Raw genomic sequence first — 21852 nt, forward strand, 5'->3', positions numbered from 1 at the left:
AGAATTCTTGATCGACAGGTATTTCTTTTCATTCAGCAATTTAAATATGTCAGTTGACTTATTTTTAACCTCCATGATCTCAGAGAAGAAATTGGCTATTAATCTTATTGAAAAATTTTTTTTTCTGTGACAAATCTTGTTTTGCATCTTTCAAGATTCGCTTTGCTTTTTTTTTTTTTCAATTTAATGACAATGTGCCTTGGTGTGGGTAGAGTTTTGCTAATCCTACTTTTAGTCAGTTGAGCTTCTTGGATGTGTAGAGTCATATGTTTTCTCAATTGTGAGAAATGTTTAGCCATTATTTTTATCATACTTTTTCTCCTTTCTCTCTCTTCCTTCTCTGACTTCCATAATGCATATATTAATCTTCTTGATGTTGTCCTACAGGTCCCTTACGCTCTGTTCACTTTTCTTCATTATTTTCTCTTTCTGCTCCTCATACTATATATTTTCAATTTTCCTATCATCGTTATCTGATTCTGCCTTTTGCCTGCTCACATCTGCTGTTTAACTCCCCTAGTGAATTTTAAATTTTAATTCTACTTTTCTATTCCAGAATTTGTTTGGTTCCTTTTTATTTCTATGTCTTTATTTATATTTGAATTTTGTTCAGACATAGTTTTAAGAGGTTGTCTTTAGTTTTTATTTATGTTTTATTTCAATTCTTTAACATATTTAAACAGCTGTTACAAATAATTACTTCAGTGGAATAGTTGGAAAAAAAGTCAAGTTACATGAACCAAAGGGTGAAAAGGAGGTAGGGGAATGAAAATAGGGAGTATCAGCAACTTTTGTCAAGGCTTGTCTTAAAGGGTATTAAAAAATGGGATATTGTAGTTCAATAGAAATGTGTGATCAAGGAAGATTTTTTAAATGGTATCTTTCGGGCTGAACTGTCCAATACCTTAGCCACTAGTCACATATGGTTATATAAACTTAAATTTATTATAATTAAACTAAATTATAAATTAAGTTCTTCAGTTATACTAGCTACATGTGACTATAGTATTGTACAGCACCAAAAACTCCTGTGATCTGCACCATCTTCCTTTTTTTCCTGTTACAAATAATAAGGCATCTTTCCTCTCATTAAATATTAATTCCTATAATTCATGCTCTGGATCCCATTCCCTTTTCACTTTCTTAGTTACCATAGTCCTATGGTTATTATTTCTCTCTCTCTCTCCCACCTAATCATGACTCTCTCCCTCTCTGCTAGATCAACGTGCTCTAGTACAGTAACCCCTTATCCCTGGTTTCACTTTCTATGCTTTCAATTATTCATGGTCAGTTACAATCTGGTAATAGTAAATTTAAAAACCCAGAAATAAACTATTTATAAGTTTTAAATTGTGTATTTATCTCATATGTGTACATGAGATACTCATATTCATATCTCATGTTGTCCCACCTGGGATATGACTCTTTTTTGTCCAGTGTATCCACACTGGGTATGCTACCTATGCATTCGGCACTTAGCTGTCTCAGTTATCAAATCAACTGTCACAGTTTTGCAATGCTTGTGTTCAAGTAACTTTTACTTTACTTAATAATGGCCCCAAGGTGCTAGAGTAGTGATGCTGGCAATTTGTATGTGCCAAAGAGAAGCCACAAAGTGCTTCTTTTAGTGAAAAGGTGAAAGTTCTTGAATTAACAAGGAAAAGAAATGTGTGCTGAGGTTGCTAAGATTGATGGTAAAAATGAATATTCCATCTATGCAATTGTGAAGAAGGAAAAAGAAATTCATGCAAGTTTTTCTCTAGCACCTCAAACTACAAAAATTATGGCCACAATATATGATAAGTGCTTAGTTAAGATGAAAAAGACATTACATTTGTGGGTGGAAGATATGAACAGAAATGTATTTCAATTGACAGTAATAGGCTTCAGTTCTATCTGTGCTTGCGGGTATCCACTGGTTTCTTTAATTAACTTCTGATTCCTGAAAGAACGAATAAAAATTTTGTTGTTGTTGTTGGTTTTTTTTTTTTTTTTGATCTGTAAGTAAAATGTAGTTGTAACATTTAATGTAGCCTGATGCACAGTATCTTATTGGCTCACAGGTTTTAGCTACTTTTCTTTAATGAGGAAATGGATGTTTCACATTACAGCAGATGACTCATAAACTTCATATGGCTAATTTCTTAGGTTGGAGGACATTAAATAAAGAAGTAGCCCAAAGCAAATGAAGATATGAGGTCAGGTTTGGGACCTTCAGTGAAAATGGAAGGGGTCAGACATTGCTAGTTCCATTTATTCAATTGTAAAAGCTGGACTCTAACGTACAGAAACCAAGCTGCAATGGAAGATTGACCTAAGATGCAGAAGTGAAGTGGAGAAAGAGACTTGAATCAGAATAATAGGGCATCAGGAGCTAAGAGAGGAAGTTTCTGAGTAGTTGCTGGGGACACCTTCATGATGTCAAACAACTGTATATTTTCAGGTGATTGTGTGTTAGCATATTGTTTTAGCTAAGCTTTTTCAGGAATGAGGCACAAGGTCAAGAAAGGAATAAAGGCTTTAAATTATCTATTTCTTTTGATAGTGTCTTAGTCCATTTCACCTTGCTATAAAGGAATACCTGAAGCTGGGTTATTTATAAACAAAGGAGGTTTATTTCGCTCATGGTTCTTCATGCTATACGAGAAGCATGACATCAGCATCTGCTTCTACTGAGGGCTCAAGAAAGCTTCCCATCATGATGGAAGATGAAGGGGGAGCAAGTGTATTACATTATGAGAGAGGGTGCGAGAGAGAAAGGAGGAGGGGTGCAATGATCTTTTAAACAATCAGCTCTCATGTGAAGTAATAGACCAAGGACTCACTCATTGCTCAGAGGACAGCACCAAGCCATTCATGAAGGATCTGCACCTATGACCCAAACACCTCCCACTAGGCAACACCTCCAATACTGGGGATCAAGTTTCAACATGAGATTTGGAGGGGACAAAAATTCAAACTACATCAGATAATATGAAAGTTGTTGGAGGTTGTATTAGTTTGCTAGGACTTCCATTATAACGTACCATAAACTGGGTGACTTAACAGGAATGTGTTGTCTCATAATTCTGGAGGCTAGAAGTCCAAAATCAAGGTGTCAGCAGGGTTTGTTCCTTTTGAGGACTATGAAGAAAGACTCATTAAGGAGTGTACAGGAAGTGAGGAAGTAAAGATAGTAGATTTTCGCAGGACTTTAAAAATGCTTAGATGTTGAAGACAGAACAAGGGAGAGCAGTAGCTTGAGGGTTACAGGAGAGAGAAAGGAGAGACTTTAGCATTGTTTACATGGGGAAAGGAACAAGCAGAGGAGAGGTAAAAGATCCAGGAGGAAGAAGAAATTTCAATGTAGCAAGAAATAGGAGAAAGCATGAACCTTGAATTTGAGTAGGAACACTTCTCCCTTTGAGGCTCAAGGGCTTGGAAGATGTGGACAAGAAATGGAGGTTTAAGGGATGAGAGCCTTTGTAGAGTAGTGGTAAAGGCAAGAATTCTGAAGCTAGATGGCATGGGCTCAAATTTCAGCTAAGATGTATGATGTTTAGAAAGTGCTATAATATCTATGAGATGAAGCCTTAGTTATTTCATATACACAATGGAATTAATAGTAATATCGGTCTCATAGGGATTTTAAGTTAATATAAGTGTGATGCAAGCTTTTGCCAATATTATTCTGTGAAATATGAGTTGAAGTCAGTTGTTCGGAGTGAGGAGGTGAGGAACAAATGAGGCTTGAGGAGTGTAGTGAAAGTTTGAAATTGTCACCAAGAGGAACAGGATTGGAAGCTATAGAACCAAAGAGCAATGAGGACACAATTGAGACTGGAAAATAGAAATTTGAAGTAGCAGCACTACAGAAGGCTGTACAGTTTCCTTCAGCTGTGTTCAGTACATCACGGTCTAAGGTCAGAGGATGCAGATTGTAAGATACACCTAGGGAGTTAGTGATACCCAACTTTAGTGAACATGAAAATTACTTGTAGGGATTGTTATATTGCCCATAGGTTGCTGAGGCCACCCCCAGAGTTTCTGAATCTTTTGGTGTGGAGAGATTCCCTATAACTTGCCTTTCTACAAACTGCTAGGTAGATTCTGATGCTGCTGGTGCAAGGAATATACTTTGAGGACCACTGACTTACAGGAAGTTATTACGGGGTGGTAATGGTGAAAGAGATGCATTGTGTAGAATAGAGTAACAGGCAAGAAGACATGAGAGTGCAGGATATTTGTAAAAGAGTAGTTCAAATGCTGACCATGCCAGTGAGGGAATTTAGACCAGACAGGGAAAAAAATGGAGTCAGAAAGGACCTGATTTAAAAAAAGGTAAAGGAGGGTAGGGATCTTCACAGGGACATAGCACTTATCCTAATTTGTAATTCTACATGTTTTTTGCCAGTTTACTTGTATATTGTTTCCTTTCCCCACTAGATTATGAGATGACAGGGAGTATGTTGTTTTGTTTACGATTCTTCCCAACACTCAACATATAATATGTGTTCAATACAGTCTTGTTGATTGTATGAGTGAGAAAAAATTGCATGCTTTCACCTTTGACTCTTCTTCTCTAAGCTCTCCTCATTCCTTGAGATTCAGACCAAGCCTGAACTCTCCTATAATACTTTCTCCAGTGATCAATACATCTGAACTCCTGTAGTTGTTTAGGTAACAGTATAGTTGACTTTTTTGATGTACAGTTTATGAATTTTAACACATGTATAGATTAGTATAATCACCACCACAATTATGAATTAGAGCAGTTGCTTACTTGCCATCCCCACCCTCTTTCAAGCACTGATCTGTTCTCAATTCCCATTGTTACATTTTTCCTAGAAAAGAAATACATATATATGTATATACATTTTTTTGATTTACGTAAGTGATACCTACAAAAAAATGGAATATATTTATGTATATAATGGAATAATACAGTATGCAGTCTTTCAGGATTAACCTTTTTCACTCGGCACAATTCTCTGGAGAGTCATCTAAATTGTTATATGTGTTAATAGTTTACTAGTTTTTATTGCTGAGTAGTATTCCATGGCATTAATGTACAACTTTTCACTGTTAAAGGAAATTTAGATTGTATCCAGTTGTTGGCTCTTATTAATAAAATTGCTATGACTATCTGTGTAGAAGCATTTATTTATTTGTTTATTTATTCATTTTTTGAGGCAGAGCCTGACTCTCTCACCCAGGCTGGAGTGCAGTGGCATGATCTTGGCTAACTGCAACCTCTGCCTCCCAGGTTTAAGTGATTCTCATGCCTCAGCCTCCCAAGTAGCTGAGATTATAGGTTCCCGCCACCACACTTGATTAATTTTTGTATTTTTAGTAGAGATAAGGTTTTGCCATATTGGCCAAGCTGATCTCAAATGCCTGATCCCAAGTGATCTACCTGCCTTGGCCTCCAGTGTGTTAGGATTACAGGTGCTGTGTAGAAGCCTTTGTGTGAACATTGCTCACATTTCTCCATGGTAGATACAAAGAACTGGGATTTCTGGATCATACAGTAAAGGGATATTTAACTTTATAAGGAACTGCCAGACTTTTTCCAGAGTGTCTGAGCCATTTTACATTCCCATCAGCAGTGTGTGAGTGATAGTTTTTCCCTATTCTTGCCAGCATTTGGTGTTATCACTGATTTTTAAAGGCCATTGTGACAGGTATGTAATGATATCTCATTGTAATTTTGATGTGCATTTTCTAAATGGCTAATAATGTTTAACATCTATCATATGTTTATTTGTCACTCATAAATTGTGTAGTAAAGTGTCAGATCAACTTTGTTTTGCCCATTTTTAATTGGGTTGTTTGTTTTTATTTTGTTAAAAATTTAAGGGTTATGTATCTTGGATACAAGGGTGAAGCCTTGGCTACTATGGTCAGTCTAGGGCTGTTTGAGGAAATTATATTTAGGCTGATACTTGAACATAGCATAGAAATCAGCTATACTAAGAAACTTACAGGACAACTTCAACTGCAAGTGTAAATACCTTGAAACAGGAATGATCTCAGTGTATTTGAGGAATAAGAAGAAGACAGTGTGGATGTAGCATACTGAGAAGGATGAAGAATAATAAGAAATCAGTTTTTAGAGATAAAGAAGGATCAGTAAGATCATGTAGCATCTCACAAGCCATGGAAGGGAGTTTTTATTTTGTTTTACTCACAGTGAGGAGCTGTTGCAGAGTTGTGGTATGGTTTACTTTGTATTCTAAAGGTTATATTTGTTGTTATGTGAAGCATATGTTATGAAAGGAACAAGATAGATGGCTATTGTGGTTGTCCAGGTGACAGCAGATAATGGCACAGACTACGGTGGTAGTAGTGAAAATGGGTAGAAATAGATAGATATGAGATATATTTTTTGGATAGATCCCTCATATCCATGCTGATGGATATGAGATGTGAGGGAGTGAGAAGAATGAAAGATAACTTGAGTTTTTGGCTTACATAACTGGTGGCACTATTTATTGAGATAAAAAGGACTGCAAAGGAATAGGTTTGGGGGAGAAGTCAAATATTTATTTTGAATATGTTTTATCTGAGATAACAATTAAACAAATGGAGGTGCCAAGAAGGCAGCTGAATAAGTCTTGAACTCAACGGAGAGGTTGGAGAGAAGTTCAGTTAAACAGAACAGCATAATCAAAGATACAGAGCTGTGGAAGTATGAAGTATGCCCAGAGATGAGCAAGTAGTAAAGTTTGACCAGTATGTATTTTGCATAACTAGAAAGAATAAGAGACATGGCTGAAAAGGTAGGCCAGGACTGAGTTAGAGAGAACTTAGATGCTTGGAAAATGTTCGAAATTTATTATTTGATTATTAGGAAGCCATTACAGGTCTTTGAGAAAAGGCATGACACGAACAAATAAAGGTTTTGGAAAGTTTAATATGGCATAGACAAAACAATGTTTAAAAGAAGAACAAAGTTGGAGAACTCATACTTAATGGTTTTTAAACTTACTACAAAGCATAAAATTCAAGATTGTGTGGCATTGGCATAAGGATAGACACATAGATCAATAGAATAGAATTGAAGATCCAGAAATAAACCCTCTCATTTTTGGTCAATTCATTATCAACAAAAGTTCCAAGACCTTTCAATGGAAAAAAAAAATAGTCTTTTCAATAAATGGTGCTGAGGCAACTGGATTTCCACATACAAAACTATGAAATTGGACCTCTAACTCACAACATATGGAAAAATCAACTCAAAATGAATCGAATGACTAAATATAAAAGCTAAAGCTATAAAACTTTTAGAAGAAAGCAAAGGAGAAAACCTTCATAACCTTGGATTAGGCAATGGTTTCTTATATACAACACTAAAAGCATGAGTGAACAAATAAATTGAAATACCTTAAAATTTAAAATGTGCTTTTAAGGACACCATAAAAAAGTGAAACGACAACCCACTAGATGTGAAACAATTTGACAGTTATATATCTGATAAGGGACTTGTATCCAGAATCTACAAGAAACTATCGCTTGATGTCATTGTTACTTGACAATGTTATCAAAAAATACATAACCTAATTTAAAATGGGCAAAGATTTCAAACAAATGTTGCTCTAAAGAAGATGTTAAAATGGCTATTAGGCACAGGAGAATATGCTCAACATTGTTACTCATCGGAGAAATGTAAATCACAACCGTAGTGAGATAACACTTTTCACGTGCCAGGATAACTAAAATAAAAAAATTTAAAAAGCAGACAATAACTAGTTTTCATGCAGATGTTGAGAAATTGGAACCCTAATATGTTGCCAATGAGAATGCAAAATGGTGCAGGTGCTTTGGAAAGCAGTTTGGCAATTATTTAAGTGGTTAAACATAGAGTTACCATATAACTCAGGAATAAATATATCCACATAAAAACTTGTACACAAATGCTGATTTGTGTACACTATTTGCAACACTATTCTTAATAACTAAAAAGTGAAAATGACCCAAGTGTTCATCAATTGAAGAATGAATGAATAAAATGTGGTATATCTATTCAATGAAATATTGTTTGGCAATAAACACAATTATCAATATTTGCTACAATGTGGGTGGGCAATGAAAGCATATTAAATAAAATTCAGTCACAAAATAAACTATACAATATAATTCAATGTCTATGGAATTCCCAGAATGGACAAATCTATAGAGACAGAAAGTAGATTAGTGATTACCTTGGGTGGGTGGGGTGGGGGGAGGGTGTGTGGGTGTATTGGGAGCGAGGGCAGTGCAGGAAGTTTTTTGGTGGTAATGAAATGTCAAATGAATCATGGTGGTGGTTACAAAGCTCTGTTAATTTACTAAAAACAGTGAATTGAGCATTTTAAAAGGGTGAATTGTATGGTATGCATATTATATCTCAATAAAGCTGTTTAAAAAGATTAATATAGCATCAATTGGAAGATAAATCAGAGAGGTCAAGGCTGGAGGCAGAGAAATATGTTAAGAGCTTTGTAATAGTTAAGAAAGCAAGGGTCTAAACTAGGGCAAGAGTAATGATAATTGAAAGAAGAAGATGGTTCTAAAATGTAGTGTAGAGGTAGAATCAATAAGACCTGCCATTTGGTTAGATGTTGAATTATGAAAGTGAAAAAGTAAAGAAGATTAAAGTTTTGAGTTGGAGTAAGCAGGAGAGTGATAATGTTATTTCTAGACACTGGGAGCACAGACTAGGAAACAAGGTTGTTTTTCAAAGGAGGGAGGTGAGTTCATGCAATCTATTTTCCAGGTGCTGTCAGGAGAATCTTTAAAAGATATTCAGTATCTAATTGAAAATTTGGAGTTGGAGCTTGCTAACAAGGGGAGTCTGGCTGGAACTAAGTATTTAAAAGTCATCGATGTGCAGATCATAGTTGACCTCAGAAAGGTGACTAAAGCTTCCGAGGAAAGAGTATGGAAAGAGAGAAGAGAACTGAGACAGAACTTTGTGCAATCAACCGCATTTAGGAGGTAGCAGCTAGAAAAAACAAACCAAAGCAGAGCTCCCCACTCCCAAAAAGGACATTACAAGCAAAAAAAAAGTAGCAAGGCTGCCTTACCAGAGGATTGGACCTGGGCCTTTGAGGATAGGGAAAGTAGAACAGAAATGTTGAAGGTGTCCCATGGGGGAGAAGAGCAAGTTTACAAGAATAAAATGATAGAGGAATGATAAAGAAAGATCTTAAAGAAGATGGGACTCACCCACCACTGTCTCTTGGGGAGACCTGGGATTTGAGAGAAATTTCTGGTCCCGTGCAACTGGAGTTTCCTTGTTATACTTCCTAGGTGAGGTGCTCACTTATCAATGGAACATCCCAGAGAGATCTGGCCCTGGGCCCAATGACTCTGCTTGCATTTCCTGGATCTATTATTCTGCAGTGGATCCCATCAAGGTAAAAACAAGATTGGTTGCTTGGAGGTGGGTCAAACTCTCTGGCAAAAATAAGCTATTAAGCAGGTGTAGTAAGAATCATACTCCTGAGATACTAGAGCCTAGAATTTGGGAAACATTCCCAAAAGCTGGACTTATTTTGATAGACAGGAGGAGAGAGGAAGGGAATGGGTAGCATCAGATATTTGTCATGAAGATTGCCTTCCTTACCTTTTCATTTTGGATCCTATAAAGCAACATGTTCTTATTATTAAAAAACAAAGAAAAACACCTCAGGTTGGTTGTACAGAGATTGAGGCTATAGTCCCAAATTTGGTTATAGCATGCTTTTAGAGTGACCTTAAATAAGTCATTCTGCCTGTTTCCTTATCTGGAAAATGAATTTATCGATCTAGCCATCCATCTACAGCCAGCCATCAGCAATCATTTATTTAGCGCCTACTGCATTTTAGGCATTTTACTTGGTGCTTTGGATGATGTAAATTTAAGATAGATTTCCTTTCTTCAAAGAGTATGGTCTAGTTGAGCAAGACGGAACCTGGAGAAAGCATCACAATGGGAGGTGCATGTTCTCTTGGCCTCAAAATCTGAATCACATTATATTATCAGATAAGGGCTATGATGAGAAGGAGGACATTGTAGGCAGAGGAAACAGCACAAAAAGGACACTAGGTTGTAAAAATCCTTGGTAGGCTAAGAGGTCAATAAATAGTTTAGCCTAGCTAAAGCATAAGTTAGATAGTGTATCTTAACTAAGTCCCAAGTTAACTGTGAGAATGAATTCAAATAATATAGTGGGGTATTTATAAATGTAAGATATCACGAGGAAATGCTGAGAGGCACAATAGGCTTGTATAAGAACCTGGCTCCCTGCAGTGTCCTGCTACCCAGAAACAATTCCATCTCTTTCTTTCTCTCCCACTTCCTCCCTTCCTCAGGACATGTATAGTGGCCTGGTAGGGCCCTTGGCTATCTGCCGGAAGGGCATCCTGGAGCCTCATGGAGGACGGAGTGACATGGACCGGGAATTTGCCTTGTTATTTTTGATTTTTGATGAAAACCAGTCTTGGTATTTGGAGGAAAATGTGGCAACCCATGGGTCCCAGGATCCAGGCAATGTTAACCTACAGGATGAAACTTTCTTGGAGAGCAATAAAATGCATGGTCAGTAGAAAAAAACCCACTCTTCCTGCAGAGAAATCCCTACTGGTTATATGGGGATATCTGACAGGCCCATTACTACCTAAGGGAATACAATTCCAGAAAGGATAGGAACATGGGAAGATAAAACGGGGATGAGTTAAAAGAAATGTTTCCTATTATTGTACATTTATATATGCAGAGCAGATATGTGGTCCAGATTAGACTGAGTGCCCAAAAAGCAGGAAGTTGATTCTGTAAAGTTGCCACGGTGATACCAGCAAATTTTAACATATTAAAGAAGGCAAAATGGACATGCATGACCCTCAATGTACTTGTCAAACTGACTGCTTAATGCCCCTCTATTTTAAAACCCTGAGTTGAGTCTCCCCATATAATCTTATTTATTTGCCACTCTGAATTTGGGATCTGTTATCTCAATGGATTCCAATACAGCCAGATGAAAGCTTGTATTTTAGTCTGTTTTTAAAACAGAGTTTCAATTTACAGATAGAATAATTGAAGAACAGAGCCTTAGTGAGAAGCATGCTGGATTTCTGTTAGATGTAGAGAATAACTTTTTGATGCTTGAAGGGATTTGGGAGGGAAATTGTGCATCAAAGCCTTCCTTTGCTCAAGAGATCTGTGTAGCTTTTAAAAAACAAGAGAAGGAAAGGAGAGCATAAGTGCAGTCGAATGTATGAAGTGATCTCTCACTACTCCTTCTAGCCCAAGATTTCTTTGACATGAGGATGAGGTGTAGCTTTGATACTGATTCTAATGGAGCTAAAAAGTAGTACAGTATCTTATTATCCCACAGATTTTAGCTATTTCTCCTTGATGGAGTGATGAATGATTTACATTAGAACAGATGATTTACAAACTTCACAAGGTATACATTTTAGCACCTGTCCAATCAGAGAAATAGCCCAGGACAAAAAGAGAATGAAGGCACAGTTAGGTACTGTTAATGCGGTGGTTTGGCTAATGCTTACTTTCTTCTGTTTGTTTATGTGTCTATTTATCCACACTCTTCAGGTATAAATATACCTACTTATCCATCTAGCAGGTATTTGTTGAGCACTTTCTGAGTGCTAGCACTGGACATATTTGCACCTGAGGGGTAAAAAAATAATATCCTTCTCTTCCCTTTCACGTTCCTGAACCAACTGAGAAAGAGAGATAGATGCTTAAGGTCAAATGTGAATCGTATTACTAAGAAGGCTAATTGAAAAACTGATTTAAGTTCTACAACTAAATGGGCTTACTAACAATTATCTGGCAACAGACAGACTTTTCCATCTTGTCACTGACATAGATGAACAGCAATACTCTCCTCTTCTGCAGAGGGAGAATCTTACCCACAGTGAAATAATGAATCAACTATTGCCCATTTCTATGGCCAGATTGATGAGAGAGAAAAAAGATCAATAAGAGGCTGAGTTGATCATGTTTAGTTTTCTCTCTGAAATCCACAATTTGGTAGAGGTAGACATAGAGACGGATTATAAGTGATTGCTTCCTCTCTTGGGGAATAAAGTGGAAATTACCTTCCCTCTGTAAGAACATGAGAAGTGGAGGAAAATTGTCTAGGAAAACGTCCTGGAAGTGTGAATTAATATAACAATGAGTAGTTTGATGTCCTTGGAGCATAGGATGTGGTCCGGGAAGGGACCCATGCATTAATATCATTGTTAATTTCATGCATTAATATTATTAATTCCATGAATGTGACAGGTCTTTTTTAACATTTATTGTAAACTCAGCTATTTACCGGGTGTTCTGAAAAAATACAAGGAAACTATAGTAATGTAGTGTATACATACATTCTTTCCTGAATATTAGGACCCTATAGTCTAATTGGGGATGTAAGCTTTTGCACATGATAAGACAGGTAAAGGTAGAAGGCAATTTCTTATGAGTTCCAATAACTCATGCAAATAGTACTGGAGGAGCTCACAGGAGGAAGGGGATGCAGGGAATGAGAGGTATGGAGAGGAACTAGGAGATTAGGAAAGTCTTTCTGGGGGATGTGAAGATTTGACTGGACTTTTAAAAATGAATAAAAGAAGGCAGGATTTCTAGTAAGGAATTTTAGAAACACAAGAACAAAGAACATGCATGGACCATTTGAGGAGTGGTAAAGAAATCACCCCAATTGTAATAAATGTGTTGGGTAATGGGAGATGAGACTGGGAAGGTGGTTTGGAGCTATATTTTGAAGGATCTTGTTGGCTGATGTAAGGACTTGCTCTTTGGGGCAGGAGAAAGTAATTAAAATATTTTAAGCAGCAGAATGACATCATCAGATTCAATTATTTAGAGAGATAATTCTGGTAATATCAATGTAAGAAGATACCCTGAAGAAGGATAGATGGAATAAAGATGAGACAAATTAGGAGTCCATTGCTATCTTAGGCAAAAGAGATTAGGTCTAGGACAGTGGCAACGGGAAGTCAAAAGGAGGGACGTAAGAAGCTTTTTTCTTTCTTTTGTTTTTCTCTACAGCAATCAATGGGAAACTCTATGCCAACCTTAGGGGTCTTACCATGTACCAAGGAGAACGAGTGGCCTGGTACATGATGGCCATGGGCCAAGATGTGGATCTACACACTATCCACTTTCATGCAGAGAGCTTCCTCTATCGGGTGAGCTGGAAAGTGGGCTGAGTTCCTCAAGGATGATTAGAGGAGTGTTTTTGCAACAATTGTGAAAAAGGGTAATAGCATTGAAAAAGGTTAACAATTAGTTAAAAGAGCTGAGGTCTAGTACATGGAGTACTGAGCTGGAAATTCTAGTCCAGCTGTGTATCCCAGGGTCAATAACTTCCCTCTAGGCCTTAGGTTTCCCTTCCGATATGAAAGAGACAAAATGACTCACTTATGGTTAAGGAGACTGAAAAGAATCATTATCAAGTCTCAGTCAAGGATTTGAGACTCAATGAGCGGTGATTTTTAAGAACAAGGAATTTCAGAGTAGCATCTCAGAATTGCTAAAAGCCCTTAATCCATCATAAGAAGAGCTTAAATTTAGGAGCTACATGGAACAATATGTAGATTTTGAAGATAGTTTAGTCTTAGGTAAAGGAGGAAGAGTTGGGGCATTGATAGAGACTTTGAGATTTAGAAGTGCTGAAAGAAACAATGGCAAGGATAACACTTTTATTTGAATCAATTTCTAAAGGAAATACATGCCTCAATTCATAGGGGCTAAAGCTTAAGCCAAATTCCACATATTTCAGCTTGTTGAAAAGTATGGAGATACTTGTTTTGAACCCTCTAAAGTAACCTAGGAATTCTTTTACTTTGGGACACTTTAAGAGGAGAAAGCCACCTATGTTGATTTAGTTTCTGTGGGTGGGTTCATTGGAGATACAAATAAAGTGAATTTTTAAAGCCATTCACTGGTCTAAGAACCTTGCAGTCTCATCTTCCCAATGTGGACATCACAAATTTTTAGTTCCTGAAAGCTCTAAGATGATCTTTATATCCTTCATTTCCTCTCCCCCATTCCCAATCTCTCTTGAAGAATGGCGAGAACTACCGGGCAGATGTGGTGGATCTGTTTCCAGGGACTTTTGAGGTTGTGGAGATGGTGGCCAGCAACCCTGGGACATGGCTGATGCACTGCCATGTGACTGACCATGTCCATGCTGGCATGGAGACCCTCTTCACTGTTTTGTCTCAAACAGGTAGGTTTTAACTTCCCCAAAAGGATCATCTTCTAACACTTGATCTAACTTATAGGAATGAGGTCATACCAAAAAGCCTCTTGCATGCCTCCTTCTGATCCCAGAATAGGCAAGTCTTAAGACAGAGTATAGCCTCCTTCTAGGTATTGCTCCAACAAATATTTCTAATCCTCCATTGCACCTGTCCCTCCATTGCTCCAACCAATATTTCTAATCTCCTGACACCTGTCCCTCTCCTAATTACTTCAAAACCTGTTGAGCTCATATTGGTTGACCCAGCCTGAAATGGGTTTGGCTCTATGCAGTGAAGCCTAGTGCAGGTCTGCTTCTTTTGAAATAAATTTAATTTATATACAAATGTATTACTTAGACTGCATTAGGGTAACTGATTATTTCAAGTAATATTGCTAATTAGTCTTTTTAAAAAGAGAATATATCTAACAGTCACTCATTAAATTGATTTGTTTTGTGGGGTTGTGAAAGGCAATTCTTTCCTTATTGTTTATTTTCCTTAGAGTCAGGGTCTTGGTCTGTCGCCCAGGCTGGAATGCAGTGGTGCAGTCATGGCTCCTTGGAGCCTCAAACTCCTAGGCTCAAGCGATCTTCCCACATCAGTCTCCCAAGTAGCTGGGACTTCAGGAATGTGCTGCCACACAAGGCTAATTTTTACACTCTTATAATTTTTGTAGAGAAGAAGATCTTCCTATGTTAGGCAGAATGGTCCCAAACTCTTGGCCACCTCCTGCAGCAGAAATCCTCCCACCTTGGTCTCCCAAAGTGCTGGGATTGCAGGCATAAGCCACTGCACCTAGCCTAGTTTTTATTTTTTAGACACAGGGTTTTGCCTAGGCTGGTTTCAAATATCTGGGCTCAAAGAATCCTTCCACCTAAGCCTCCCAAGTCACTGGGATTACAGGAATGAGCCAACATATCTAGCAAGACAGTTATTTTTGGTTTTTCAATAACTTCTAAGGATAGAAATAGATATTGACCTTCAATTATAGCTTATCTCAAAGTTACTAACAAGAGTGAAAAAAAGCGTTTTCTTTATATTCTATATGGAGAGGGAGTAGCTGGGGCAATTTCTTTACCAGTCACTCTTTGTTCTTCACCAAAAAATGTAGATGGGCAGCTGTGATGGCTTTTGTCTCTTTGGATAATTAAAGAGTCAAATGTCTTACTTTTTAAGCTTCTTGACCCGAGTCCAGCCCCCAACATTATTTGCCTTCCAAGAAGCCCTACAGAGCCTCCTGGGGCCCACAGAAATCAAGGTTGTTGTTGTTTTTTTTTTTCTGTGCTTTTAAAGAATATATAGCCACCATTTAAACAAAAATGATATTCCAGGGTTGTCAGCCATTGGCACTCTATTGAGAGCAATAGTAAGTGGGAAAATGTCTTTGAATATTTAAACAGACTTAGCAAACCAGGGTAGAGAATACAACTCTTCTGTTTACCCTCAGGGAGGGAGATGACTGATTGTACATTATGACATCCTATATCATTTAAGAGGTTTATTTTCTGTCAACCCATACTGCTAGAATGCGGCTTCCACTTAACTACTCAAATGCTATTCCCTAGAACCCAGAGTTACACAAGCTTCTTTGTTGTGTTGTCAGTACATAGAACGAAACTCAAGTGATCAATTGATATGTCATCAGGATGATATAGATCCAAGACAACAGGTTTTCTCTATATGTAGTAATGGGTTATCCCAAATATGGGCCATCCAATATATGAAAACATTTTAATACATATTTTCAGGGTACTTCCATGAGGAAGGATAGCTCATATCTCTCTGTGGCAATGAGTCAACCCATAAATCTTTTCTATTTGCCTTTTTGTTTTTTATACCCCACTATTGTCTTTTTTCATGTTGTTTCAACTCCATATGTGTTAATAGGTCAACAGGAAGGAAGAGTTGAAAAGATAGGGAGGAAAGACTAATTGTTGGAACAAGGTTTCTGCTAAGGAAGCAGGGAATGAGAATCAGAGCTAACATGCAAGATTAGTGCAAGAGTGGAAGAAAGTTATCTTTCTACTGTAAGAAGAAAGAAGACAGAAAATATAAGGATCAATGTGTAGGTTTGACCAGGGGGCTTGACAGACTGACAGAATTTCAACCTATGGTCTTTCTTTCCTCTCTGATGGAACAAATAGTGTCATCTGCTGAGAGTGAAGGACAGGTGGTAGGGTACAGGGCTTGAGGGAAGTGGACAAAAGTTTGAAATAGCCACTCTGGGGGATGGAAAATAAATTAATTATTTCACTAAGCAGCATTGAGGACTTAGTTGAAATTGGACACAAAGAATATTAATCTTTACAATTGTGTGATTTTTCTATGGCAGGATTCAGCATATCAGACCAAACACAGGGAAATTACGTTTACTGGAGTTTTGGTAGATTATTGCAACCCTCTTTGTAGATTAGTAGTTGAAGTGATAGACCTTGGAGTCTCACTTGGTCAGGAACGGGAGAAAGGACACGATGAAGCTCCTAGGTTGAGAAAAAAAATGGAAGAGTTTGAAAGCTAGAGGTTTCATGGCAGGGGAGGATAACAGGTTTTTGAAATAACATGTATTAGAGCACTGAAAGGATGGGAGGTTGTTATTAGATTTTAGATTTCTGAGATGTAACAATTCTGGATAACAAGGTTAATGTGACCATGGGATTGGTTGGTAGAATTAAAGTAGACATCAAAGTCACTGGAGTTACAAAGTCACTCCAGAAACTGTAAGGCTTGAGTATTTGATGGGTCGACACCAATGGTTGGAATTGAGGAAGAGGAAGACTGAGCCAGGTATTAGAGACTTTCATAAATGAAGAGAACTGCTAACTAACAATAACAAGAAATGATTGTAGTTCTTTTAGCCAAATAATAGGAGCCTCAAAAGAGATCTGTCTTTACAAAAACAGGAGGAACAATGACTTCAAAGAAGTATTGAGAGGACATAAATGAAGTATGGTCCTCAGAGAAGAACTCAGCTTTATTAAATGAAGGAGAGGAAGAAGTGTTCTGAGAAGACCTTGAATGTGTAGGAAAGTATGTTTGACAAGGAGCAGGGATTTCTTGAAGGAAGTGTGGCAGATGATGGAAAATAGAGCAACAGTGGGAATAGAGGAAGTGCCAAGAAACATGTAAATAATAGCAGAGGGGTGATTTACATTTTGGGCTCCAAGCCTGTTCTCTTGCCCATATTTCATGTCACTGTTAAAAATCAAATCAATATACCAATATTTACTTTGACTACAAAGTAGTAAATTCTATCTTTATTTTGCTTACTTTATCACAGAGAAATTTCTGCAACCAATGTTGACCTCTCACAGGGGTCCTATGGATTGGTAGGAAGAACAACAGGGCTAACCTCTTGTCTTTCTTCCCCCCAACCAGAACACTTAAGCACTATCACCACCATCACCAAAGAGACTGAAAAAGGTATGTAAAATGATGCGCAGACTGGGTAGTTATATGCAGTGTGTTTGTGTGGGGTGGGGGGAGGTACCTTCAGGGGATGGGACTTAGGTGACTGAAAGTTAGGATACATCAGCAGAAAGTATCCTGAGACTTCTGTAAGACTTCAGAAGCCAGAGAACCAAGGTTTAGCTTCCCTCAGCAAGTTTATTCTCTCTGGCTTCTACCCCAAACCTCCTGAGTTGGGGAAAACACCCTCCTCCCCATTTAAAGGCTGCTATATTAGCCTCCTATCTAATGTGAGAGGGGGACAGAAAATTCTAGATGCTAGTCAAAAACCAAATACTGCATTTTCTCACTTATAAGTGGGAGTTAAGCTATGAGTATGCAAAGGTATACAGAATGGCATAATGAACATTGGAGACTCAGAAGCGAGGAGGGTAGAAGGGGAATGAGGAATAAAAAACTGCTTGTTAGGTACAATGCACACTACTTGCATGATGGGTGCACTAAAATCCCAGATTTTACCACTATACAATTTATCCATGTAACCAAAAACAACTTGTACTCCTAAAGCTGTTGAAATATATATATATATATATATATATATATATATATATATACACACACACACATATATATATATTTTTTTATACACACACACACACACACACACACACACACACACACACACACACACACACATATATAAATCTAGGTCCTGCTAGGTTGGTCATGGAAAAGTTGTTGCACAAACATGAATTCCCCATAGGGACAGTGTGCAACTAGAACAAACACCACATGTTCTTCAACAGCTATTTTTTTTCTTGCCTCTTTCCCTTTCATCTATAAAATACCAAAGAGTTAAACCTTTGGAACCAGCCATTTCTGACCTTGAATACTATAGAGATTATTTTTCTGTGCAGGCCAAGCCCAAATAGTGTTGTTATTCTCCAACTCATTTGTCTCTGGACGAGGAAAGCTCCGGAAAGTTATGAGAGCTAAAAGGAACATTAGAGATAATCAGTTTAGTTAGAGGTTTCACAGCTGTTTTGGAGAAGTCTTAACGATCTGCCTAAGTATGTCATGAACTGCTAACCAGGGGACGAGGATACGTCCTGGAGAGGGTGGGAAGAGGTAAGGTGAGATTTTGTGGATGGGGCTTCAGAACGTGTCTCTTTTAACCTGAGCAGCTCAATTATTTTATATATATTTAAAAATTATCTATCTATCTATCTATATATTTGTCTTCACACATACTTTGTATGCACATTTGTACATACATATTTTGTGTACATTTATACATTCCTCATGAGCTCTCATTTGTTAAAATGTTTCCACAATGGGGAAAAAAGCCTTCGAAACTGTTGGTCTCATAAAACCCAATAATTTTCTACATGAGAAGCTGAGGAATGGAAAGTGATTTGTTCAAGGTCACAAAACGAATATGTGGTAGAATGTAAACTCAGAACCAGGAAGTGTTTCAGCTTCTGTTTGAACTCATTATATTATATAGTCTCTCGGTTGTGTTAGTACATTAATTCATCCAGTTATACAGTCATCATACAGGTGTCAAGTACCAGGGATATCAAAACAAGTAAGACATGGTCACCATTTTCCAGTGTCTAAAAATGGAATGAGGCACAGAAACAATAATTGCATTGCTGGATGCTGTGTGTTGTATAAAAAGGGCAAACAATAATAACAGCTAACATTTATTGGGCACTTACTATCTGCTAGGTGCTATGCTATTTTATAAGTATTAATTCGCTTTAATCTTACAATATGCCCCTGGGTTAGATATGGTTATTATTCTAATTTTATAAAAAAGGAAACTGAAGTTTAGATGGGAAGTGAGGGATTAGGTCACTTGGCCCAAGGTCACACAATACATAAATTACGGGAGTACAAGTTACAGACACTTGGAAAACATAGAGGAAAGAACAATTAATTGTCTAACGAAATCAAAGAAAACTTTGAAGAGACATGTAATATTTAAGATAGGAGCAGAAAGATGAGAAGAAGGAAAGTGTGTTCAGACAAGGGGATTAGCATGAGCAAAGTCCCTAGAAGCCTGAAAGGGGCTCACTTATTATAAGGGGGAAAGAATGAGTGGCTGTGGTTGAAAAGTAGTAGATAGGACTCGAAGGATATATTAGAGCCTGATAGTGAGAGTTGGAATGTCTGGTTTAAGAGTCTGAGCTTCTCTCTGTAGGTTAATTGGGAATCATCAAAAGTTTTTATGCCAAGAACTAACAATCAGATATTTCACTTGGAAAGATCTATGTTACATCAGTGTTAATATGACCCAAAGAGGTAAGACTGGACAGCCTAGAAGCAGGTTCTTGTCATGGTTTAATAGTCAAAATTGCTATTGATAAGCTGGAAGATTGAGTTAAACTTCTTTCTGAACTTTCCCTTATTGCTTCCAATTCTATCCTCTGAAACCATACGGAGCAAATCAAATTCATCCTTTTTTATATCACAGGCCTTTAGAAATTTAAAAAAATGTATCAAGGGCCTTCCTAATCTGAGTCTTAGCTCTTTCCATGACTGGACTGGGGCCTCAATGATTCTCAGGGACTCTTTTAGCTGTAACATCATGTTTCCTTGATTATGTGCTTTAACCTCTAAATCTGTCTTCATAAGCTGGTTTTGTGAAGGATAAGGATGCGTCTCCTGCCCTATTTGGATTGACTTGTTTTTTCAGGAGATGACTATACAAAGTTACCTTTTAGAGTACTGCCCATCCCAGGATGTTTGTTTTCTTCTTTCTCCATTTCAGCAGTGACCCCTAGAAACATTGAAGAAGGCAATGTGAATATGCTGGGCATGCCGATCCCCATAAAGAATGTTGAGATGCTGGCCTCTGTTTTGGTTGCCATTTGTGTCACCTTCCTGCTCACTGCTGTGGCTCTTGGTGGTGTGGTTTGGTACCAACATCGACAGAGAAAGCTACGACGCAATAGGAGATCCATTCTGGATGACAGCTTCAAGCTTCTGTCTCTCAAGCAGTAATATCTGGAGCCCGGGTATATCCTCAGAAAGCACATCTCTCATGCATTCCCAGCAGGCCATGGACTAGTAGCTAACTCCACTGTCAAAAGATTATGGGTGGTGGAGAAGCAGAAGAGGGAATCAAGCTTATCTGGGTATTTCTTCCTTTATTTATTTTACATGGAAATGATATGATTTTACTTTTTCTTTAGTTTCTTTGCTCCACATGGGCACCTGGGACTGAGGGAGTACCTTAGTACCCTACATCACAAATTTCAATGGCTACATTATATTGCCTTCTGACACTTGGAGGTCTTGAAATTTCTAGAAATGAATCCTTCTCACAAAGTAGATACCAAGAGAAAAACTCATTGATTGGGTTTCTACTGCTTTCAAGGACTCAGGAAAGTTCACTTTGAACTGAGGCCAAGTGAGCTGTTAAGATAACTCACATTTAAACCAAGGACTAAGAACATAGGTTTGATGGGAAACTGAAGGTAGGCTGGGAATTGGAAATCCAAATTGAATTTTGATTCACCTTGGCAGTGAACTACTTTGGAGAAGTGGTGAATGGGTTGTTGCTGCCATGAGCACCTACAACCTCTGAAGCCAGAAGTTCCTCAAGAAAGCCAGTCCTCCAAGTTCCTACACAGTGGCACTGAAAGGAATGTTGAGTGATCTCTCCATGTTTTAGACAACAAACCCTATTCATTAAAGTACTTGTTAGAACACTGAAAGACTGAATTTGATGGTTTTTGATGGTCTCTGTGGTTTCTGTGACCATGATTGAAACAGAAAAACTTAGGAGGTGAGTGAGTATATTATGGGTTTGTCTAGCCTTTGTAGAGCCTACAAGTTTGTGTTGTAGAGACAAGGAAGCTGTTACAGAAGAAGATCAAAGAGTGCTGGGTACTACCCTAGAAAAGGAGCTATCACATAAATGACAAAAATTTTCTGAGTGCCAATAAAATTTTCCAGAGGGAAATAGAAGTCTAAGATCAGACTCAAACCTATCCCCTGGACCACGGGAAGTGGGACCACATCTTGTGGGGCCTTTTTGGCAGTGGTGGTATGAGAGGTCTAGTCGCAACTTTGGGGGCTTCCTTAAAGGATGGAGTCATTCTTTCTGGTATTTTACAGCAATATTCCTTTGTTACATCTAAATTTGAGCCTCTGTAAAACATTGGTCGGGGAGCACAGACAAGTCATAAATTTGAGATTGGGTAAGATGGCCCA

The 21852-nt window shown here is 37.8% G+C and overlaps 1 protein-coding gene across 1 annotated transcript in view; it reads left to right on the forward strand.

Annotated features, from left to right (window-relative positions):
• The window catches only part of HEPH (hephaestin), a 98751-nt gene extending 77398 nt beyond the window's left edge, over positions 1-21353 (forward strand). Inside the window, 6 exon segments of the mRNA XM_037734327.1 lie at positions 9274-9380; positions 10318-10543; positions 13028-13167; positions 14048-14210; positions 17599-17643; positions 20405-21353. Coding sequence (XP_037590255.1) covers positions 9274-9380; positions 10318-10543; positions 13028-13167; positions 14048-14210; positions 17599-17643; positions 20405-20637 — 914 coding nt within the window. The 3' untranslated portion in view covers positions 20638-21353.
• Positions 21354-21852: the final 499 nt, after the last annotated feature.

The sequence above is a fragment of the Cebus imitator genome, unplaced genomic scaffold, assembly GCF_001604975.1.
Source record: "Cebus imitator isolate Cc_AM_T3 unplaced genomic scaffold, Cebus_imitator-1.0 Scaffold604, whole genome shotgun sequence".
In the NCBI taxonomy this organism is placed as follows: Eukaryota; Metazoa; Chordata; class Mammalia; order Primates; family Cebidae; genus Cebus; species Cebus imitator.